This window comes from Tinamus guttatus, unplaced genomic scaffold (assembly GCF_059628265.1).
Source record: "Tinamus guttatus ecotype Peru unplaced genomic scaffold, ASM5962826v1 Tinamus_guttatus_pri_ptg000459l, whole genome shotgun sequence".
NCBI lineage: Eukaryota > Metazoa > Chordata > Aves > Tinamiformes > Tinamidae > Tinamus > Tinamus guttatus.
This window is the reverse complement of record NW_028288993.1, coordinates 9,438,946-9,463,791: the sequence shown is the minus strand read 5'-3', so window position 1 is coordinate 9,463,791 and position 24,846 is coordinate 9,438,946. Positions and strand designations below refer to the sequence as shown.

Sequence of the window (24,846 nt, the reverse complement as noted above, 5' to 3'; positions counted from 1 at the left end):
GACTGTTAATTCTTTATTAGGTTTTCCTAAGACTGAGATAAAAGGCATTTTATCTTTTTTAAGGTTTGCATTAACATGTCATTGAGTTTTATAGATACATTGATCTTCATTTGGCTAATCTAGAAAGGGTAATAGAAATGTGTGTTATATGCTAGAGCAAAGACAACTCGATAATACTTCACTTTTGTTATTTTTATTTATTTAGTTTTCTTCAGATACAGAACTGCAGTCAGTGTCCAAAGTTTAGAAATTCAGCTAGCTGTGTATTTTATTGCCTGTCCTGGCTGGGTTTCCATTTCTTCCTTTCCTTTTTATTTATTATTCTTTTTTAAATGCCTTTACTTTCTGGCTAATTTGGTGGCAAGGTTGAGGTCTTCCCTGAAAGCTAATAAAGAATTTTTGCAATATTTTCAGAAATAGTGTGTTTGCGATAGGTTCTTGGCTTTCTTGGTTACCTAACTTTTTAAAATCTGTGTGTTCCAGGGTGAGGAGGAGCCGTGAATGTGTCTGAATTCAGAGCAAAGACCCACATCTGACTGGTGTCAGTAGTTTAGTGACTCTCCTGCCCAGGTTTCTCTCTCCCTTTTCATGGCAGGGACCTTTTAATTATGGCTGTTTCTGAGGGAAACAAATTGTTGTCACCAGAGTCAATTTGTGCGTTTATTAAAGGTGCTTCTATGGAAAAAACTTTGTAAATAACTCTGTCTATTAATGAAGAATGGAGGGTAATCTGTGTATTAGTGCTGTGTATGAAAGTACATGCAAAGGGAACAAACTGACAAGTGATTTTTGGCTTCTCTAAGTCCAATCTGTGCATCCCTTCTCTAATGCTGTATCTGCCTGAACAAGATTAGGGGAGAAAAGGGCTGGCTGCAGCTACAGCCTCCTAGTCCCTGTGTCGAGGCTCGTCCTGCATCCTGCTCTCAGCTTGACAAATGGGGGACAAACCAAGTACTGAACTGGGTCCCTGTGCAGCACTAACTGGTGACAACCTTCCCCTCTCGTTAGCATCTCTAGGTGGAAAATCTCCTCTCGCCCCAAGTCAGCTCCAGAGACTGTGCTCAGACCTAAACAGGTTGGTAGATTTGGGAAATGTTCCCCTTCGTATCAGGGATTCAGACAGTCTGCCAAGCCAAAGTCAGAGCACGTTACGTCTCTCTCCCTTCTCATCTCCTCCTCCTGCTCTTGCAGCCTCTGGCAAGTGCTTATTTTAGCACCAGCTGGCTGTGATCCCTTTGAACTCTCTGATACGAGATCAAATGATAATTTATTACATATCATTATACACTTATATGTTATCTCTAGGATAATGGAATCTAAGTTTTAGAACTGCAAGTTTGAAACTTTGTGCTTGCATGAGTTTTCCTCCGCTCCCAAAACGAGAGAAGTTGAAGGTTTAAGAGTAAGAAAGAGGTAGATTAATCTTTCTGATGCCAGCCAGCCAGGAGCTCAAGTCCTGGAAAGGTAGAGCAGAGGTTCATAATCATCTGTAAAAAAAAAAAAAAAAAAAAAAAAAAAAAAAAAATATATATATATATAGGAAAAGAAACCTTTTATTTTTTAATATTTTTAGACAAATAAGTATGAGGAAGTTGTTGTCCACTTGGAGAGCTCCCAGGGCTAAGTCACTTGGATAAGTTACGCAGTGTGAATTACGTGCTCGGTTCTAGTTATAAACAGCAGACAAAGCAGAAGGTGGAAGGCTGCTGTATGCTGAGTTTCTGCAGGATTTGATTCCTGGGCAAGGGTGAAGGTGCACCCGGGCACCTCCCTTCCTGGAGAGGTAACAGTTTTGGGTATAATAAGACTGGACTTGAATTGACTCAAACTTGAACCACGCTGGTGGCGTTTCCGTACGTAGCTGAGCATGGGCAGGAGAGCCCTGCTTCCCGCTGCTCCCCTGCAGTGCCTGCTGGCAAATCCCGATGTTGGCCCGTGCTGGAGCGGTGTCACCAGCACCTACCGGCCCAGTGCCACCTCTGTCTGTGGCCAGGGCCTTTCCCAAGGGAGCAAATCCCACCTTGCAGGGGGCCGGAGCCGTGGCGGGTACGACTGTGCTGGGGAGACGATGCTCCCGCCTTGGGTGCAAGCAGGACAGGGCTAGAAATTCATCGGCCTTTCAGCTGTGATTGAGGTTGAGGGGGTCACGTCAGATTTACACTGGTGTCATTCAAAGCAAAAACTGGGCCCACAGACATGTGTTGATGTGAGGATCAGCACCGAGGAGCTGGGGGCCAGCGCTTTGGCTTTCCAACCTCTGTGCTAAACTATTACTGATCCAAACTCCACTTGTATTTCTTACGTGTCTGCATTTTTGTTGAAACAGCTGACAAGGACTGCCAATGTGGTGTGCAAAGGTTGTTCTTGGACTTTCCAGGGGTCTCAATCCTCGGGATTTTTACTGGTCTGCTACCTCTTGGTATCTGTGAATTGCTTCAATACAAAACTAATAAGTCAAATTTGGAAATGCTGCTGTAAATTACCATGCATCTGTTTCATGCCCTTGCAATACTTTGGCCAGGTAGGTGAGTGCTTTCTGCTTCGCTCAAGCCCCTGATGTGTGTCCATTGTTTTAAACTAATGTCACGTTAATGAGCTGTCATTTCCTAGCGGGTCCCTTGGGTCAGGCCATGATAGCTGAGCATCTCAGACCCTCTGCCCAGCTGTGTAATTGCCTTGTCACCAAGGAAGGAATTAGATCCAGCTTCTTGCCTTCGTGGGCAACCTCAAATCTCATCCAGTTCACTTCTCTCGACGCTTGAAGAGTTTGAAAATGCCGTCCCTGATGCTCATTATCTTTTATTGCCTCAATATATTAGCACAAGTGAACACACATCAAGTGTCACCTCATCTGTGGAGACCAAACTTTGTTTTTTTTTTTTTTTTTTTTTGGCTTGACAATTTTTATTCTCTGCCTCTCGGTTAATAATTGTCTGCCGGCAAGATAACCGTGTTTGGTGCTTCACAATATGTAAGCCATAATAATGTTTCACATTTCTTCACCCACCAAAGTTTTGACAAGAGCTCCTAGGGCGTCTTCCTCCCGAGCAGTTGGGAGTTGGAAGTTGAGCTCCAAGCTTCCCATAGGCAGAGGCAGCAGCACCCAAGAAGTCCTGGTGAAGCTGCAGCCCGTCCAGCTCACGAGGAGTGACGGGCTGCAGCCTTTGAGCACCGCGGTGAGAGGAAAGCGCTACCGAGGGATGGTTATTTTGTCCTTTCTGACAGCATCTGCCATGAATTTGTAAAATATGTCAAATGTGCACTGAAAACTTAAAATAATGCATTCAAGTGTGGAAAAAATATGCTTTGTTCTGACGCCGGGATGTGCTTGAATGGGGCTGGTTCAGTAAGCGAGGGAGCAGGGGAAGAGGTCAGGAACTACTCTAGGAATGCAAAGCCCTTTTACTGCATCACAAATTAATGGAATTGCTTGAGGCTGTTGTCATTTCAAAAATAGAAAGTTGAATTAAGTAAAGGCATATGAGAGAGTACAGCAACTTTTGTTCTGGCTATTTTGGGTAGGAAAAAAAAACAGAGTTACCATTAGAGAGGAAAGAAATGATGTGTGTGTGTGCTGCTCTGCTTTGAGAGGCAGTTATAAATTGATAACTTAATGATGTTTGAACTGCAGAGCCAGGGGCGTGCGGGTGTTCCTAGGAGAGTCTGAGAGCACATATTGCTTTGGGAGCCTAGTTAGTGTAATACTGGTTGCCTCTGAGAGCAATGCAAAGTGCAGGTTAAAGATTGGGTTCAGAAAATAGGCTCGGCTATCACTGAGCTAATAGTGGGTGAATCCGTAGATCCACGGAGCTCTCGTTTGCCTTTGTTTTCTAACACGGCTAAAAGGCTGCACGGCCTCACGGGCCTCTGTCCTGAAACTGGACAGGCTTGTGCTGAAATTTCCCCATGGGAAACGGCAAGTAGAGCTTAAACCAGCCTGGATAGCCCAGGTGTTTGTCCTGGCGAGCCGGGATTGGGTTGCTAAGGGCAGGTAGAACAGCGTGGGGCAGAGCTGGGGCTGGTGGCCGCGCTGCCAGTTTCATGCATCCCTTTGTGGCATGGGTGGCCATGGGTGTCACCCACTTTTCCTGGGATTAAAGTCACGGGGGATATGGCTGAGTGTTGGTAAGACAGAGGATTTTCTGTGTATTCAAGACACATCTGTGTTCGTAATAACTTTACAGGGGTTTTATTGTAAGCTGCTTTTGTAGCTTCCCTGGGCCTTTTGGGCCCATCAGGTTGGAGCTTGTTTCCTCCAAGAGCTTCTAAACAACAGGACGAGAATCTGGTGAAAGCCCAAGGCTCTGGAGCGACTTTATCGTTTTCACGCCGATTCCTTTGGAGAATCAGCTGCCAGCATTTTAATGTTCTTTAATTTCTGTCTCATGCAAAAATTTTTTTTTTGGTGTCATCAAAGGCAAAAGCTTCTGTGGGGAGAACCAGAAAGGCTCTAAAATGATGTGTCTGTATGATATGTGGGAGTGAGAATACAGATGTATCTAGGCTCAAACTTCATTTTACTACTCTGTGCTTCATTTTTTAACATAATACTTTGGCCCATTGACCACTGTCACATATTGGGGTTATCAAAAACCTAAGCTAAAATGTGCGTGCCCTGGTCCAGAGGGAGAGCTGTGGTGGAGCCCACACACTGGGGCTGAAACCTGAGGGAAAAGTCAGAAATGTTGAGGCCAGTTTAAGGATGAATCCTTAAGACACAGTATATATAGTATATATTTTCTGGTCCAAACAGAAGGTGAGCCATGCAGTCATCACTGCATTTCTCCCTTATGATTATTTTACTGGTGAACTCAACCTGGGAGCAGGATGTCCTGCTGATGGGCGGCCCACGGCAGGGGCTGGGGAGCAGAGGGGGGTCCCTGGTGCTTTGGGGCTGGTAGAGAGCACAAGAGCCTTTTGGCCAGTTCTTTGCTGCTGTACTCCTGAGTAACTTTGTGGGAGATGGGGCTGCACTTGCTATTCAGCCTCAGCTGCTTAGATCAATATCTGTAGCAGGAGAGTGATTTTAATAAAAGGGCTCTCTCAGCCTTCCTATCTCTGTGACAGATAGACCTCAGCTAACATAAATCCTCACCTTTCTCCTGTCAGTCTCTTGGCTTTGTGTGACATCGATGTTTTAACACTGAATACAAATATTTCTCAGCTTGCTAATGGTTTAGAGCATATACTTGAGATTTACTTTTGCAATCACCTGGTGCCTTTAGGGGATGTGCTCCCCCTGTAAGGCCCCTTTCTGTTTGGTGAATATATGCATGCGTTCCATACACACATTCATTTTCTGATGTTTATGAAATATCACGGGGGAAGATGGATTTTGCTTCACATAACAGCCATAGGGAGCCCTCTCCTAACCTGCTCCGTAGCAGCAAGTCCCACCAGTAGCCCTAAGGCCAATTTCTTCGGTAGCGAGAAGGAAGAGCAGGATTTGGCAATCCTGGGAGCTCTGACATCCTCCTGGAAGCCAGAAAGACCCTGCACCGGAGCCTGTTCAGGGGCAGGATGCACAAAACGTGCAGACAGAGGCGGCTTCTCCCTGCGGGCGACCAATATAGAAACCCTGGCTCATCAGGTGTGTTTATGCTGCTGTTTCACTGGAAATAGTCCCTGCATCTCAGTCCGTTCAGCTGCTGGATTTGTGACCTTTCGCTGCTGTGCTAATGGCCCTAATTTCACCTGGCAGGACCGTTTCCTGGTTGCCGGTGGATGCGATGCAGGAAACGCTCTCCTGGGCTCCTAACAACTGTATCGCCCCTTCTCGTTGAAGCCAAACTGGCAAGCGGGCCACAGAGCAACCCAGCCAAGCAATCTGAGCAGTAAAAATAGTCCTGTTAAATGACAGAGCTCTTGGGGGGCTCCAGCATCCCTGCACCCTGCGATGCAGGGAGCGGGAGCAGCGCCGCATGGGCTCTGCTGCCGGTGACATCGGAGAAAACGCCGGGAATTAGCGTATGGGCTGAAAAAACCTTGGCTCTGAAAATAGCTTTATTGGTTTAGTCAGAGAAGGGGGAAATGGAATGGGGTTGTTGGTATCTCAAAGGGGAGACCGTGCAGATTTTTCACCGCATTTCTGATTCTGCGTTTTGGGGAAAATGTTTGCTTCGTGCTCCAGCCTTCTCTGTACAGATTCACCTTCAGCGTCTATTCTGTGCCCTTCATCCATTGGAATGATCCTCTTTTCCATAATGGAAAGCAAATAGTTTAGACCTAATAGATTAGGGAGAGAATTCAGAGGACCTGGGAAGTCATGAATACCTGGCTCTGCACCTCCGTTATTCTGAGCTTTGCAAAATCTGCAGATGGGACCACAAAATACTTTTGCAGAACACATAAATAGCGTTAGTGGAATATATTTTATGTTTGCTGATCTAACTTCTAGCTCTTTCTATCAGACACGTTTGAATAAATGTTTATAACACGAAAGACTTTGGCTAGAAATGTGTGTGAGAGAGCAAGATAGAGACTACTAAATAGAATACGTGATGGCATAAAGATTTTATGGGGTTAGGGGATGGCCACATTACGCACAGATAGTGAAACCACCTCCAATATGTTTCAAGAAAACCTACTTTAGGCATGTTTTAGAGAGTTTTAAATTTTTTTTTATTGGGACTGTTTTTTGTATCACTGTCCCCCATAAAACCAGTACCTTAAGTTACCATGTTTCCCACTGTGCAGGGTTCAGAAAGAGTAATAAAAACCTCCCAAACATAACCCAGAATAGCCTTCCTACACTTAGAAATGCCAGAGGTTTAATGTCCTGTATCTCAGGTCCTTCCAGGGCTTGACACGAGGGTAGCAGTTGGAGGAAAGGGGATCTCTTCTCCATGGTGAAATAAAGTTTCTGTTCTGTAAGCTGCGAAGATGCTAGATTTCTATGTTAGTAGTAGTGAGAAATTTAACAACAGCTGCTGTTTCTGGGCCTGGGTTGAGCCTGGGGGGTTTCAAAAAGCAATGGGTATTGCAGTGCTCAGGAGCAGGATGTCCCTGTTCGGGAAAGTCAAACCCTTGCGCCGTGAACTGAAAGTGTTAGAGCAGTCGAAGACATTCCATATATACTCCTATTTCAGCATAAAAATATTTTCTGGTTTTAGACTGCATCACCTTTCAGCTAAAGACAGTCATCTTCAGAAATAAATATCTCCTCGCTTGCCGAACTAAACTGCTGGTGTTAATAACGATGCAGCTGTGGCTTTATAACTGATATATTTTTCTTATGCAGGCAAATCAGATGCCTGCACGTGGGATCGGAGGAAGGAGCACAGTAACTTTATTGCTTCGTTTTGCACGCTATTCCCTGGCTGGATGGATATACGGCCTGTTTGATAAGCATGTCTGAACTCCTCCTTTTCAGTAATAAAGTTATTAGCCGGCATCTTCCCAGAGTGGGTCAGATAATGAGGCAGTGCCTTAATGAGGCACTTCCTCATCCTTTTGTAAGTGGAGTCTCTTTCCTCAGAAAATAAATAAATCTCTGATATGCCATGTATAATGCTGCCACAAGGCTTTTCATTTCTAACTAAAAAAGCCTAAACTCTGCATATTTATTTGTTTGATATGTTTATCTTCTCCCATTTTGTGTGCGTGCATTACATAGCATCGGTCTGTTCTGCAGCGCAGCACTGAAGGACCGCAGAGCGGGTAGCGGTGGCCAGCCCGGGTCGGACCCCGAGCCCCGTAGGGCCGTATCCCATTTTTCCTTGCACCCGAAAGCCGATGCTGGACCGCAAAGGCAGGGAGAAGAGGCTGGCGAGGAGGGGGCTCCCCAGCCGTGCGCCGGGAGTCGCGTCTGCGCGCGCCGATTTGGAGCCGTGCTGTCCATGGAGACCAGCACTTTGCGCTTCCCTTGCTGGGTAACGGCATTTCTGTGCCTTTTGTTTTAGTGTGTTTCTCCCAACTTTTGCTGATAGAGAGTCCTGAATTAATCTTCAGGCCTTTTGGGTATTGGATTACACTCTGCCACGCTCCTTTCTAGGCCAGGAGCGCTGGAGCTGGCCTGGGATGCTAATCCTGTCATGCCTATTCATGCAGCCATTGAAGCAAGTGTATGGAAACAAATTGCTAGTCCAAGCTAAATTTAGATTTATTCAGTTGGAGTTAATTATAATCTTTATTTAGTCCCAAGTGTTGCCTTCTTATCATATACTTATTATAGCTGAGAAAATTAATTTTTATTTTACCATAAAGGTGAATGTAATAATCTGGATTCAGGGAGGGGATTACTTTAATAAGATTTATAGGCAGCCTTTCAGACAGTACAGTTTTATTACTATCTGTAGGTGGCCTTGCTATGTGCATGTCTTTCAGTATGGGTGACTGTGCAAAATGAATGCAGACTAAAAATATAGTAAGCGCCAGCTCATAAACTTTCACTCACAATATTTTTGCTAAGATGTGCGGGCAAAGCACTTGACTTGTTTTGGAACACAATAATACAATTTATTAGTGAACTTGTGGCTTCATCGGGGTTTCATCATACGCATGGTTTAATTTTGCATTTAAAAATATGTATTTTAGAAGATGAAGGATTTCTGGGAAAGGAGATGTTGCTTTCATGCTGTTCTGGAAGCAGAGGAGTGACGGGCAAACAGACATGAAGCGTAGGAGGAGAAGAAGCTTCAATGAAGAAGGAAAGGGCCAACAGTCCTTTGCCCTTAGACACTGAACCGCCAACATCGGTGTCCAAGCAGGGCCCCCTTCAGTGCTCTGGAGTCTGTGGAGGTGGAGACTCCTCCCAAGGGTGATTTATCACCTGCTAAGATATAAGTGTCTAGGAGAGGATAAATGAACTCTGGAGGGACCTTCTTTGTGATTTACTAGAGGGTATCCTGGAGCGTGTGCCTGGTGTAGATACCCATGTCCAACACGATGGGGCGACCGCTGCAGAGGGAGGCCGCAACGCAGAGTGCAGGGAGAGCCAGCAGCACAAGTTTGAGGGAGGCATTTCCAGATACGTGTTTGAGACATTGTCCAAAACCTGCACAATTTAATTAAGTTCTCTTCAGCTTTGGATGCTTGGATTGAACAGATTTTTTTTTTTTTTTTTTTTTAATTGCATCGTTTTTCTTACCTTGGTCTTCAAAAGCTGCTTGGCCAGCAACATTTTGCAAAGTGAATCTCTATCTATACAAATGTGTAACTGAGATTGAGAGTATGGACTGTAAAATGGCTCTGAGTACTGTTCCATCCTTTGATCAAACGAGGATAACTAAAAAGGGAATGCAGTAAGTTTAAAGGGGTCCTATCATCTTATCTTATGCTACAGTGTTTTATATGTTGACAACAACTGGTCTGACTTTATTGTTTAAAAAAACAGTGCTGGGAACCTTTCCTAGCTATTTATTGCAGTATCATTTGTATCTTCAAACTCTTTCAGTGCAATTGGAGTGATGCTGTTATCAGTCCCTTTCTCACCCCTGTGCCAGGGTGATTCACTGTGTAACTAAGTTGATACTGAAAGGAATAAGGCTGCTTCTGGGCGCTGGGTGATAGAAGTTGTTCCTTGGTGGGATGATATTAAGGAGAGGCAAAAAAGCCCTGCCTAAAATGCACAGCATGGACTCTGAATGCAGGAGGTAGATGGTGATGTGCACCCAGCCCATCCACCCTATGGTTATTTTATTAAATGCTGAATGAATCAGAGTTGGCATGAGTGGGGCATTCACCTAGGCATCCTAAAAACTTGGCATAGCCCAAGTTTGTCCTATTTGTGGTGCCCACATGAGTCTCATCTCATGGTAAATTTCTGCAATGTCATCATTTTTTGCAGCAAGGTTTAAGAGTGGAGTAACTTGCACGTTGCAGTGTCACCAGCTGTACCTGGGCAAGGGTTGCGGGCAGGTGCCATCCTGGACATCTCCCCATGGGACGAATCATCTCGTGTCTCCTCCCGTGGCTGAGGCCTGTGGCAGTAATTAGCTCTTAACCCTTGTGTGCATAAAAGTGACCTATTCCAGAATTAATTAGTCTGCTGTAATTTAGTAGTTCTAGAATAGCTTTCCATGTGAAGAGGCTCTCTTCTGGGATATAATATGTTTTTATTCTAGGATAATGGCTGCATTTCCAGAGCAAAATAATTGTTATGAATAGAGCCTTTTTTGTATTGGAATAATGTACGTGTATAGTTTGGTCTTTATGGCCTGTAGTGAGGGCTGGTGGGAAGGGCTGGTGATTTTTCTCCTATACAGACAAGCCATTGATTGCTTCTGCGTGAGTCATGGATAACATCACAGCACTTACTGGCACCACATTACTTGAAATTATTCCTCTTTTTGAAAAAGAGGAGTGTCTATATGATCTCATGCTGCAATTCTGATGATGCTGCTGCAAAGACAAATTTTCTCATATTCAGTTTTCACAGGTGCAGGGCTGGATTTCTTGTTTGTTTTCAGGAAAGAAAATATTGGAAAAGTTGCATATTTTAAGCACTTCCTATTTCTCACACCTCCCACTTCTGAATTACTAAGACATTAGGAACTTTGTTCCTGGTAAGTAATTAGCTGAACTGGGGGTAAGATTTAGATTTGAAATTTGGTTTTATGCTGCAAAAAGAGTATTTTTGTCTTCAGTTATGGAAAGATAAATTTTAAGGTCTTCCCCCTCCCCCCAGTTATAGCTTAATAGAGAAGCATTAGTTTATAATGCTGACCTCCCATTGCCACTACTATGTTATAGGAGACTATTTGTTTTGCTCGTTAGAGTTTATGAAATCTGAGAAATGTAGCATGGAGGAATCTTTGTGTTGGGTGAGTATCAGGCTTTTATTGCACAGTGTGATCTACAGCCAGGGGCTTGCATGTGCCCTAGTTTTGTGCTGCATTTTATGTCTTCAGCCCAACTGGCGTATCTGGATTTAAAACAAAAACGGTGGATATTTTTTACAGTTAAATAAGAACCTCCAAGACAACAGAAAGCAAGTTCTATGTAAGGGATGAGCTGATCCGGAGGGGAGATTCCCCCTGTTGCCAGCACTCTGGGGCTGGTTGTGCACTGCGATTTCTTCCCTCTGCATCCTCAGAAACACCAGGAATGAGTTTGCTCCTCCATGTGCAGGCTCCAAGTTTGCAGGGTGGTCCCTGGCTGGGAGGTGGGGAAGGGGGTTTGGGCACAAAACGAGAGGGACAAGATCTTCTGGAAGCCGACCTGTCCCTCCATGTGTTTGGTTTTTCACTTAGTCCAGATAGAGGTGTTTCCAAAGGGGCGAATCATCCTCTGCAAACCTGTTCTTAACATCCCAAGCTCTGGTCGAGCCTGTGTTATTCCGCTCAATGTCCTGATCCCAAAGGAGCCTGAGAAGCAGCCGGCCTTGGAAGCAGCTCCCAGCAATGGGGATGCTGGTGTGCGGCCTCCATCCCCTTTGCCTCCACTCTTGCTCTTCTTGGCCTCACAATCAGGAGTAACCCCTGCTCTGATCTAGTGCTCTACCCTCTGTTGATGTTGCTGAAGTGGTTATTAATGGAGCAGGTGATTTATCAGTCGCTTTGTTGCACATCAGAGAGCTGGGAACGCGGCCTGTTCCTGGTTGTTACTGTAGGGAGATTGATGCCGTGGCGCTGACTTGCCGAATTAAAAAGGCGGGTGTTGGCCTGCCATTGTGTGGAGTATTTCTTTTTAGATGTTCCTACAGCATCATAAAACGCTACTAAATTCAGATATCATATTTTGTTGCAGGCTGGTTCTAGGACAAAGCCTAGCCCTGTCTACTGGTGTTTATGGCCGCCCATATAAGCTTTCAGACAAAATTTGTGTCTCATTTTGTTTGAGTTATAGAGGGCTGATATCCTAGGCCTCGTACCAGTTCTCAAAAAAAGGCCAAATGTTGCCACTGTAATGAAATCGAGGGAAGGGAAAGCCATCCCTTTTAAAGTTCCTGTAAATCAGTTCCCGAGGGAAATAAAATATCTGCGTAAAGGAGGGGAGGGGGGAAAAGAAAGCTGTAATGTAAATACAAATGTATTTAAGCTTTGCCTCACTTCCAGTTTTTCTTTAGTCTCTGGAATGATGTCAGTGTTTAAATCTCTTCCTCAATCTGGTGCGTTTTGGGAGAAGTCAGTTTTTGCTCGTGTAGAGATCGAGGGTTCTGCTGCGGCTCCAGGTCCTTGGCTTATCTGTATGGAAGCCCAGTTTCCATGATAAATGAGATGTCCTGGAAGTATTGCTTTCAAATGTAGCCGGATTTATCTACAATTAATTAATCTGGGAAGGTGCTTGTCTGCATTTGACTTTTCAGCACCGAAGCAGCTGCCCCCATCCCTGCCTGAGCTTTTACGGGATCCAAGTTTGGTCTCGGCCCCTGCGGCCGTGAGCTCTGCCGGGCAAGCCGGGCCATGGAAAGGGGCCCTCTAAATACCAGAACCGTAAGGGAGCTGCCAAAACTTGGTGACTTTGGTGCTGGAATTGGCACCAATCCACCTCCGGGGGAGGCAGCAGCACGTCAGTGTCGGCCGTCGCTCCCTCGTTGCTGCTGCACATCTTGGGAACGCTTCCTTTTAATTCATTTTGTTTCTATTTGTTTCTTCTGTGTCAGTCTCAGGAGCTTGCATTCCTGCTTGTATTTATGTAATTGTTTATTTTTTCTCTGTATTGTGTGAATTGTTAGTTTAAAAGACCCACCATTTCTTTCTGTTAGAATTGCAGCCCTGGTAGAATAAATCTCGCTATTAATTAGAGATAGACCCAAGTTGCAGACTATTTGATACATCCCTCCCTCTGGAATCTTTGTTGCCCAGGAAAAATTGTTCTAGTGCTGGCTGGAGGATTGACCATTGTGTGTTAGAGTAATGTCTGTGAGCTCCAAATGTGTTTCATTCTCTGCTGGAATTAACCCAAATATCCTTCTATGCCTTTGTGAACCTTCTGCACATAAAATATTCCTCCTTTGCTCAAGTTCACCCTTGCCTGTAAGTCCAGTCCACTGAGACCTCTATCAAAACCTGTATTTATTTTGTATGAAATGTTTTGGTTTAAAGAATATGAAGTTTCTATCTATTTGCAGTCAAATTATCCATCCCAACTTAGTTTTGCTGTGACTTTGCAAATCTCAGCCTATTATGCATTGTGTGCTAGTAATGTTAGTCTAAAGAAAAAACATTTTGTTTTACTGTCTACTCATCTGCAATATGGTGGTTGCTTTTGCAAATTGAAACGTGGATGGGAACAAGCCTTAGGTTAGATTTGGCTGTAAAAGAATGAAAGCCAACCAGAAAAAAGAATTGGAACTTGTGCAAGACCCAGTGTTATCACTCAGTCTCCCCTTCCTGCTTCATCCTGGACTTGTTAAATGACTTTAAAGATGGTTTTAGATGACTTTAAAGATGGTTTTAGATGGGGGAAGGTCGCAAGGGAGCTATGCAGCCAATATAATAGGAGATTTTAAGTGTATTAGCTTTTAGTAAAAACACTTATTCTACTGTACTAGCATCAATTTATTTCATATTTGTTGCTAGTGGTGATGGTCTCTGGCAATACGCTGCTTTTTAGGCAAACGGAGGGGTTGCTAAGCAAGCATTCGAGTTGGCTTTCTGTTTGCTCTTGTTTTTGGCCTGCAGTGGCGGAGAGCCGAGGAGGGATCATGGACAGCGTGCAGAGATTTTCCAACCTGCCGACGTATCTCCCCGCGAGCCCGCACATCTGCAATGCTGACGTCTCCTTCTTCCTCAAAGAGGCCAACCAGGACATCATGAGGAACTCCAGTTTGCAGTCTAGGGTGGATTCGTTCTTTATATACAAAGCCAAACTGCCACCTATCTTAAATGCCACGTATGGACCTTTTTCTGTTGAACAGCCTGTTCCGTTGGACCTCATGCTGACTACTGCATCTTTTGGGTTCACAGATGAATTCACTTTTAACTGGAAATTAAAATCGCACATACTTGACAGCTCAATATATTCCAACAAACCTAAAATACAAACCTTGTTCTATATCGCGGGGAAGGACTGGGATGACTATAACTCCGCGGAGACGTTGCCTTGCGTGAAGATGTTTGCTTTCCTGGAATCTAGAGAAGTTGTGGCCAGCTGTAGGTTGAAAGGTCACCTCGGATTATGTGTTGCAGAGCTGGAATTGTCTCCCAGCTGGTTCAGCTCCCCTTCACCGCTGGTTTCAGAGCAAATGGCCTCCTTGGAAGGGATTACTGTGGAGCTCTTCTATCAGATTTATGCAGCGGATGGGGAATGTTCTCCTGAGGATGCTGCATGGGAAAACAATATCCATGCAGGTGAAGATAATGAGCACAAGGTCTTGCCAGCTATGGAGAGGATTGGTAGCATCGTTGTTTACCCAAATCATGACAAATTAAAGCAGTCTGCACTGAGGCTGGATGATAACATCATGATCCACTTACCGCTTAGTCCTGTAAAAGAAGGCGACGTTGTTACCTTTCATGTTTCCCTTGCTGAAGGCTCACTAGCAGACCAGTTTGTATTAAGGTAAGTGAATCTGAAGTGTTGTGTACTAAGTAGCCTACAAAGAGGGACTAATGAATGTTTAAAGTAATTTCTTTGACTACATTCTATGTTTTTTGAGAAAATGTCATCATTTGCTCTCTGTTTGGGGAAAATGGCAAACGGTGTTGAGTAATCTGCGTATTTCTGGAACATGGAAATGTAAAGTATGAGCTATTAATTTTTGTATGATATTCTTTGTTTTAATTCTGTTTGCTTTTAGCGATAATTGTGCCTTTGTAAATTATGCCTTCGTAAGTCACTCGGAATAACTGTTATGGTCCATTTTGCTAGACAATTGATCTGGTGTTTTCCACTGTGTTGGTGAAGCTTCCCCTTGTTTTATAAAGCTTTTTAATAGTATTTGGGTATTTCCAGAGCATTTGGGATACTTCTTGCCATGGTCCTATACAATGGTGCGTTTATTTCATGGTATGAAGAGAAAGTGAGACGTGCTCCTGGCTGCGTAGGAAATCTGTGACAGGATTTACATCTAGATTTTGAGAGTCCCAGTTTGGTTCTGCAGCAGGGCTGCCTTCATCGTGCTTTTGACTGCCTGTTGTGTGGCCCATTTCCGTTTTTAAGTTTTGAAAATTTCTGGTGACTTTTACTCGTGAATCTCCTTGTCATAAGAGAATTCCAGCGCTTCCAGTCACCTGGAGGGTTAGGGTTGCATATTTATGTCCTTAGCCGTCAGACTCTTGGCTCAAAGCTACGTAGAGAGCTTATTCCCCAAGAAATGGGAGCCAGACTTGGGCAATAAAAGGGCCAAAAGGTAATTGAAAAGTGTCTTATGCTGTGAGAACGTGAGAGGCTGGGGAGGGAAGGAGGTGCAGCACCCACGAGCAACCTCGGAGCAGATTCCTTCCTTCCTTCCTCCTAACTTTGTGATCCGAGACGACGGGGGCAGAACACAAGTGCACTTCAGGGACAGATGTGGAGAAAACAAAAGCAAACCTTATGCAATGCTTCCAAAGCATTCAACTTTTGTGAAAGAGCATTTCCATATTAATAAACTTACAGATTGCAGTCTGAATCAGGGAAAGCTCTTCAGTGCAACGTGCAGAGAAAGAAGAGGAAATGGCTCTCACATCCTATCTCACGTCATTGGGTTTAGCCAGACTTCAGATGTTTTGGGTCAGGAAGGCCCTTCTATAAAACTAAGTTATTTTGTAATTGCCTATGCTTGAGTTTGCTGGGTTTTATTTGATAAACTTCAATTTGGCTAGCGTCAGAAAACTAGATGGACCAACATCATGGGTGGCTGGACTTGCCCACTTGTTCTGTTGATTCACAAAGCTAAAACAGAGATTGGAGAGTCTGCCTAGGGCTGTGCAAGTATTTTACATGAGCTTTTATGTTCTCTTTGCCTCACTACAGTTAAAATATTGGCAACAACATAAGACCAGGGTTTTTGTTTAGTTGGAATTTCTAAAATATTTTTTTATCTTGGAACAAACAGCACGAGGGTAGAGTTTTTGCCGTTCAAGCAAAGAAAAACCAAAGGCGTGTGCGGAAGAGCTTTTGGAAGCTTCCAAAGAAGCTCCCAGAACCAACCAAGGGTTTGGAGGAACCGGCAGCTGAGGCAGCCAAGAGCCTTGAGGCAGGAGAGCTTTGAGCCAGGGGCAGCAGGAGCTGTGGGAGCCTCGTCCTGTCCCGCTCGGCGCGGGGACCCTCGTGCCGCTCTCCCGGCGCCGCGGAGCGCCGTGCCCGGCTCCGGAGCTGCCAGCAAGGCAGGCAGGTTTCCATGGGGATGTCCCTCTTTGAGAAGCGTGTGGAATCAGTTCATCTCCAGGAAATGCTCCCATTATAATAAATGCACATGGTTTATATGCACAGAAATACTCCTTAGGAAAATTCGTTATCGGCTCTGTGTAGCTTAGCCTGTCTCATCTTATGTTTTGGCTTTGTTTATATTTTGCATCAGATTTTTTTTTGTATTTTTCATCAGATGAACTGCAGGTATTTTTATTTAACCTTCAGTTAAATGCTGAAGGTAAGAAGCAGAATGCAGCTCTGCTGTTTGCTCATCCTCCTGGGTGGAAGGGGCACCAGCAGCTGCTGCTAGGAGTGCTTCAAATTGCATGCTTTGTGCCCATAGAGAGTTTATCCAGCTGAAGTTTACCCAGTAAGCAGGGAATTATGCTGAGGAAAATACAATCACTATAGCACCTATGTGTAATTTATGCAGTTTGCTTACCAGGCAGTCCCTATTTTTCATCTCGTTGCTAATGTCCATAAAAACCCACAAGGTTTTTATATACATAGAATTTTTGTGCACTATAGCCAGAAAAAAATATATATTCAAGTGAATGTTTGCCTTGGGAAATATATTTTTGCCTAATATAACTGGTTAGTTTTAACCATCTTTTATACATGGAGCGGACTGTATTCCAGGGTGGCTCGTTCCTGAGACAATAGATCCAAATCAAGTCATTTTCAAACCACCTTGGATGCAGACCTCAGAGCTCTGACATTGTGCAAAAAGAGCAGATACGCTCAGTTTTATGCACTTCTTTACTATCACATGGCAATATTGCTGCATAGTATTTTATGTTGGATTTCGCTGTAGGAAAATGGACTTAAGTGAATAAAGGATTCTTCCTTGGTTAATTCTGCATTCTGAATCCAGCCTGGAAATTGGGAAGCAATTGGGAACAGTTTCTTGGTTGAGAATGCTCTCTGTGGAAAGAAATAACGTGCAGCAGATTGGGGTTAAAAGGGAATATATGAAGCTCTGTAAATTCCGGTCCTTACCATCAGATCAAACTAGTTTTACTCTCCTTAAACCGAAGTTTTTGCTTTTAATACAATAATTGGAATTTAAGATTGAGTTGCAGCTTCAGTTTTGCTATGCTTCAGGGAAATTTGTTTCTTTTTATGGTGCAATTCAGTCAGCGTGGACTGTTGTAATTGAAAGACTTGTATATGTCAAGGGCAGAATTTGGAGGCTAAGCATGTGTTTGATGCTTTTGCTGTGTCTGATATTCATATTGCTCGTTTTGTTGACAGATGATCTTATACATGTGTGTAATGAAATTCTTATGACACCAGAGATTAATTTGTGGCCTTGCTGGTCTGGTCCATACTGTAAAATTCGCCATCTGTGAACATAAATTCCACCTGTTATGTTAGGTAGGCTGCCACTAAAAATATTTTGCCATAAAGATAGGCGAAATGGGCTATGCTGCCATGATTAAACTTTCTTTTATGGGCTAACCTAGTTTAAAAAAATGGTAGAGGAAACACAGCTTTGAGAATCCTACAGAACTAATGGAGCTACCAGCGTTACGAATGGTGGTTCAGCTTTGTCTTTTGATGCCTTGGGGTATCTTACTGATGCCTTCCTCATTGACAAGAGTAGATAAGAGATAAACAAGGAAAAAATGGAAATTATGACAGAAGAAGGCTTTTGTGCTATTCGCTGAACAAAGGTTGTCTCTTGATATACATGGAGGAGGAGCAGAAATGGGAGAGCAAAATAATCCTTACTTAACTGGAAGGACAGAAATCTCACCAAATAGTGTTTGGGAATGGTTTGCATTTATTATTATTTGTGTGTGTGTGCTACTATTTAACTCCATCTGGGGACTCGAAAAGTAGATGAAAAAGAAAAAAAAAGCCATTTTGTACAGCAAGAAAACACCTACTGGAAGACCTGGAAGCTGGTTATGAGGAAAGAAAACATGATTCTTGTTTATAAATAAATAGTGGAGTTTTTGTCCCGTTTTCCAAGTCATCCTGTTTAACCTGTTAGCAAAGATATAACCGTAAAGTAGCCTGATCACTAATAGCAATTTGTTGAGTCCTGGGTAAAAACCAGGTTTGTCAGCATTCATTACACATCCCTGATGCCAGTATCCCACATTCCCTATCAGAATAGACGCAGGAATTGGAGATATTCCAAGAATAATAGGAAGGGGCAGAAATCAGGTAATGAATCCTATGCTAGACAGATGAAAGAGGCTTCGGCTGGGATGCAACCTGCTCCATCTGGAGAGGGATGGTGGGACTGTGCAGAGGAACGTAGCAGTTTGGTGCCTAGGCAACCCAAAGGGAAGAGATGATGTGCATCTCTGTGCCATGCGCCACGTATTGCAGAGATTCCTTTTTGATTTTTTTTTTTTTTTTGGATGAACCAGTACAAGGTGTAATACACATGGGTTGGCTTTTACTGATTATTCTCACTAGGAAAAATGATATTAAGGATTTATATTAATAAACATATAGCCATATGGAGGAGGCTGTGTCTCCTGCTAAGAAATAAAAATTGCACAGGCCATTAAAAGTGACTTACAAGGCTTCTGCGTTAATAATGAAGGATCTGTAGAAGTCTGAGCAGTCGTCTAGAAGGCCAGAAAAAGATCATTAAGAGGATGTCTCCTGCCAATAGCTGCCAAGAGCAAGCAAGGGAAAGAAAACAGAAGGTTTTAGATCTGGAAATGCATAGGAGATGAGAGCACTGCCAGGCTCCTGCAGCCGGGATGAGGAACGGGCTCCGGGTGGCTTCCTCGCTTGCAGCCAAACAGTTAGGAAGCGGGAAGCAGGGTGGGACTATCACTGCCTAGTGAGATATAATGATGAATCGAAACTTTACTTCATGATGAAAACCCAGCATAAGTGAAAGTACTGACAAGGGAAAAGATGCACTTCTCAATTAATCATAAGTGCTAATTCAGATTTAGAAATAACTGTAAATTAAATAATTGCTGGAGCCATGGGAATATTTGTTTTTAACCTGAAGATGTTAATAAACCCAGGATGAATATGGAAGTTGGTTATTTTCCTCTTTCCTCTGCATCAAACTAAAAATATAAAACAATGATTAAAAAAACGCTAATCATTACAAAGTCTAAAAATACTAGAGTTGTCTGTATTGCCTTAGCTCAGTCTTCATGTCTGTGTGCATTGGAACATATTCCTTAAAGAGATATTCCTATTACTTTTTTCCAAGGTCTGCTGCCTCATTCAGTGCATAGATGATCTTGCTCCCACTCTTTCCTTCTTTTCATCACTGAATGGAAGAGGAAATGACATCTGCTCAAGACCCTCTTCCAAGGAAAGGTGTGGGAAAGCGTTCTCCAGCTTTTATTTTGTTTATTTGAGCTTGTTTCAACCATTCTATAAATTTGCTTTCAGAAGCAGTTGAACCACTACTTTTTTTTTTCTTATTTTGATGATGGGCACCAGGCCCAGAAAAAGGCTGGCCGGATGCTTGGAGCTTGACAGTGCAGTAAGACTCTGCTCATGTGTCGTGACTTGGCATGGAGCTGCATGTTTCAGGAGGATGCGCTAGGGAGTAGCAGGACCCAAATTTGTGTTCCCTGAAGGAAAAAGGAGTTTTTGGAGGCCACAAGGCCACAGGGGGTCATGGCACTGCACTTGGTGCCTTGGCCCTGCAAAGCAGCTCCAGTGTCCTGCGTGAGCATGACCCCAGCGTTGAGTTGTCGTAGGTCCTGGTATCTCAGCATGAGCCACTAGAGCCTCTCTTTAAAAACGCTATGAGAAATTCCTTCAGCATTTTGCTGTGGGACTTTTCCTATTTGTTGTTTTAAGGTAAGGGCGGCTGCCCTGAGAGTGCTGGAGAGGGAGGAGTGAAGCCACCCTCTCCCACAGTTGGAAAAACTGCTTAAAAAGTACAAAATAAAATAGCTCCTTCCTAAAATCAGAGCAGTCCTAAAAGCTTAAAAAATGATGGATTTCCAACAGGGAATAAATGACCAAGGGTGTCCGACAGAGAATAAATGACCCAGTGAGTCCTGTAAGACCGGAAAGGGCCCCCAAGACTTCAGTCAATAAAGCTTTTTAATGGAATTTTAGATAAAGGTCAAGTATCTGCCTCAGGAGCCGCCTGGCGGTGACGGCTCCTTGGAGGCAGGAGCCCTGCGGAGCAGCAGCCCCATGTGCCGACTCCGAAACGCTTCCAGGAGCAGCCGCTGCATTATGGCCATAACGTGCTCACCCTTTCTAGCCACATTTTCTGACTTCTGTCGCCTTGCAGAGGTGTTGTGAGCATGCTGCTTTATTCAAGAGCAGAGCTAGGGGATGTCATTATTTAATTAAGGTGGTATTAAGGTAAATGAGGCTGGGGGGTTGATTGGAGGCTGCCCGGGCTGGGTTTTGGTGGCCGTGGGCAAGTCACTGAGCAGGCCTGACCCGTTGTTGCCACCATGGCCTTGGCGTTAATGATGCCCCCTTCTTCTGCAGGGACTGGGCTTGGTGTTAACAAGAGCTAAAGGGCTGGGTTGGCTAAAATGCAGAATTAGTTAACTAAAATATTTAGCGTGCCTGTGCATTTCACCAGAGGGTTTTCCTCTGAGAAGAAAAAAATCACTAGGAAAGTCTAACTAGAAGAGCCATACTTTGACAGTTTTGGGACATTCCACATCCACGGTGGGGTGGGAGGAGGGTTGCTGAGTGCCGTGGAATCAGAGCAGCACCCGGCTTTGTGCCAGGAAGGTGCTTGGTGTTACCCAAGATGGTGCTTCCTCCTTCCTAGCCGTGCCAGTGGCCTTCCTTTACCCATCAGTATCTGGGAGTACTGGGGGATGTAGCTCTACTGGGTAAATTAATCTGCTGTGCTTCATAATCACAACTGTAAAGTGGAAGAGGAGAGGGTGGCGATGGCTTCTACGTGTCTTGATGAGGAGGCAGCTCGTCCCCACAGCGCGGAGCGCGAGTGGCGCCGCGCGCCTTGTTTGGCACAGGAGCCGCTTCAACACGCGCGTAGCAAACACGGCGTGTGGTGGAGGCCCTGTCAACCTCCTGTCTACTGGGGCATTAGCAGGCACCGCTATCAGCGTCAAGCGGGGAGATGATGTGAAAAGCCCGTGCCGCGTGTTCGGAAGGTGCCAATACGCCACGTGGCTTGATGTGAGCTGAGTCTTGTTGACAGTAATGGAAGGAGATGGTACATTTTTAAACGCTTTGGATTGTACAAGCCTGTTCCTCAACCGATCCTTGTCTCCCAAAGTTTCGACATGACAGCTCCGGCTAATTAGCACCAGGCAGCCTCCACTTAGCTTCATGTCGCGTATGTGAGCGTGGCGGGATCCAGAGGGCTCCGTCGGCAGCAACCGGGCCACAAGAGCAGGGACAGCCACAGCAGAAACGCTCATAAGGTACCTGAAATACTCAGGATCACTGTTGTTATTTTTTAAGTTGTACTTGAATTGGGAAAACAGATCAGAGATTGTTCTCTGAGAAGGATCAGGGAGGCGGCTGCAGTTTTGGGTGATGGGCTGCGTGTGCTTTGCTTTGCGCCGCCAGACAACGCCGGCATCGATCAGCTTCTCGTTGAGCTCTTCATTAGCCGGTGGTGCAGTAAATCACCGCCTTGTTTAACCACGTCGAACGTGACGGCGATTCGTTCATGGCTGAGGTTGGTTCTTTTGTGTGAAGAATAACGTTAAAAGGAAAGTATAAAAATGTCTGCTTCAAAATTTGCTTTCTTCCTAAATTAAATGTTTTGGGCTGTCCATTGCTGTCATTTTATCCTGGTCAAAAGCAAGTGAGTAGCACCACATACAGTTGATGAAATGCTGCTTTGAGCGAGCACACTGATTATAATTTCTTCACGTCCCCACTGGTACAGTAGAGTTACTTTGGTCCATGTGTTCGCCCATCGTGGCATTTGCATGGTACGATATAGGAAAGCCAGTGTGATGATTAGCTGACAACCGTGAGGAGAGCTCACTTTCAAGAAGAGCAAGAGACAGAAAATTGCAAGAAAACTGTAAAAATGGGTTTTTTTTCCTCTTTTTTTTTGTGCACCCCCAGTTCTACCAATAAAAAACTCATAAAAAGCTTTTTTTTGTTTTTTTTTTGGTTTTTTTTTTTTTTGTTTTCTGAGAAAAACAGAAGGGACCTGGGCTTTGTGTGAGGTTTTTAATGCTCAGATGGATGCTGCATGTGCCTCAGATGCTGAACTCGATCAGTGCATGAAGGTAATATTATTAACAAAGTTATTGGATCCCAGATGAATCAAAAGAGCTGCAGGAGAAGAAAACAGTGACAAATGACTCTGCCATCCTGAGGCGCAACAAATGGTGCTTATAGTTAAAGCTATTTCACTTCTGGCAGTGTTTGGCCTCGAGCTCTGAGGAGCTGTGTGGGCAGAGGAGAGGTTGGGCTGAGGGCTGCGGAGGCTTGAGGAAGACGATGCCACTTGGCAGCAGAGCTGCAGACACATCGCTCTGCATCCAGGAGCTGGCATGGGGGCTCTCATGCACCCAGGGAAAATTCGTCCCCCAAAACACCTTCCTTAGGTGAAGATCCCTGACCCTGTGCAGATGCTGTGAGTATTCCTAGCAGTAAAAGAATTGGTCAAGAGCAGCACAAGCGTTTCTAGAAGCATCAGAAGTATCAGCCTGCCCTTTGGGAGGGTGGCATTCAAACAAACAATGTTTGTGGGTACATTTGTAAGCCTTATTGCCCTGGGCCACCAGGCATGGCCCCAGCAGGTCCCCTTCCACTCCTGCCGTGCTCTAAGTTGCTCAATGTGACCAAAAGATATCTCCCTTCCCCATGTTGCTCTTAAAGAAAAGAAGAAAAAAAAATCCTTTTTCAGATGCTTTTTTTTTTTCTCACTGTGTAGCCCAAACTTTTATGTGGGTTAATGAAGGACTAGTCAAATGTGGTAACACCACTGCATCACCTGTTCTAATTGCATGGGTTCTAGAAGATGCTAAGTGTGAAAGGAAGAGAAGTAGGAGCAAGGGATAGATGGTGCCTTGTTCATGGGCTTTCTAAGCATCTGCTCAAGTTAATGAGGCTCTGGACAAGAAACGTGCCAAGTGGCCCCAGGAAGCACACGTATGGGCTCTTTCATAGAGATCCCTTGTGGAAAAGGGTGATAAAAGGCACCAAGTGATACTTGTGGACAGTCTGAAAGGTTTGTCCCAGAGACCGAGGGAGAAGGGGTAGCTAACTATGAGAATTTGGACCAGGATCCAAATGCTTTGTGATCAGGAGTTGTTTTGAATCTGGGAGTTTGGCTCAGCCCCATCTAGGATTTAATTTGCCTGGTCAGATTCTTCTCTCCTTTAGACAGAAAAGGGTAGGGGTTTAATTGACTTCTGCAGAGTTGTCTAGCATTTGTGGCGATAGAACTGCTTGAATTTGGTTTTATGCAAGGTTTATGTGCATGTCGGTGTTCTAGCTGCCTATTCTCATAATTCCTGGGAAATGTGTTAGGGCTAGTTGTGCCATTTGAATAGATAGGGACCAGTCTTGTTTGGAGAACTGTTTTCAGTGATACACGTTTACACTAGTATTAGAGCCTTAATTAGGACTCTTCCTGCTGTGCTCTCTATAACTTGGCGTAAGTAACTGGGCTGTTCAGCTAAGATGACTTTGGACTCATTTGCCAAAACTAATAACCCTTTAAAAATAACTTAAGCCTTTCAAAAGAATTGCAGTGTTGCTCTTGAGACCAGGACTCCTGTATTTGCCATGGAGCAGGTACAGAATGAATAGCAGTATTGTGGACTCACTCAAACAGGAACTTTATGTGAGATGTAGTGATTACAGCAATTACATCCTCTTTGTCAAGGCAACTAAGGCTTTATTTCAAACTGAAGTTAGCTTTTTTTTTTTTTTTTTTCCCAAATGAATCTCTCTTCTGCATACATTATTCATTTTTCTTTGAGATATTCAGCCTATAGGACTTGTATGAGCTAAAATTCAGTATTATTGTGTATTAATTATTGTATTGAGGTAATGTCCCAGGCAGCCTGCTCGAGGGTCAGATTGTGCAGAGTTCCCTGTACTGGCTGCTGTCGAGAAACGGGACCAGGCCGTAACCATCATCTCGGGCAGGAGCAGCCCAACTGCACGTCCAGAACAAGCCGTGAGGAGTTTGTGTTCTCATCTTGCTCTGTTCCGTAAGCTGCCTCAAAATTTGGGGCATTTTGGTCCAGTGAATGTTTGGGCCAGTGCAATTTTAACCATACTCTTAAACTTTTTTTTTTTTTTTCTATAGATATGTGGGGAAAAAACTAGGTCATGTCAGCTCAGGTTTTCTAAGTCCAGCTAACTTTGAGTGATTTGAGCAGTGTGAACTTCTTGCTAGCAGAGTTTTCATTCTGCAGGTTAGTGCCCAGAAGATACGGTTAAGATGGACCCTTTTCTTTAACAATTTTGGACGCCCTAACTTAGGCTGCTTTTTCTATTCCTTTCTTTAATGAAAAGAATGATAAAGAAGTGTCTATAAGCCTTGCCTTGAATATGCTACACCTTCGTTTTAAGATTGTGAGTTCATTGTCTGTTTCTGCTATTATATAAATAGCATCGTGATTGACAAGAAAGCTAAAATGACTCTGTTTAAATGTGCGCTGCTCTCCTAAGAAACCTACATTCATTATTCCCGGAATGACTGAAAGACCT

General features: G+C 44.1%; 1 protein-coding gene across 1 annotated transcript in view; it reads left to right on the top strand.

Annotated features, from left to right (window-relative positions):
• TMEM132B (transmembrane protein 132B) overlaps positions 1-24,846 on the top strand; it is a 207,430-nt gene that overhangs the window by 45,335 nt on the left and 137,249 nt on the right. Inside the window, exon 2 of the mRNA XM_088532500.1 lies at positions 13,566-14,445. Within this exon, the coding sequence (XP_088388626.1) occupies positions 13,566-14,445 (880 nt within the window). The remainder of the gene's footprint in view (positions 1-13,565; positions 14,446-24,846) is intronic.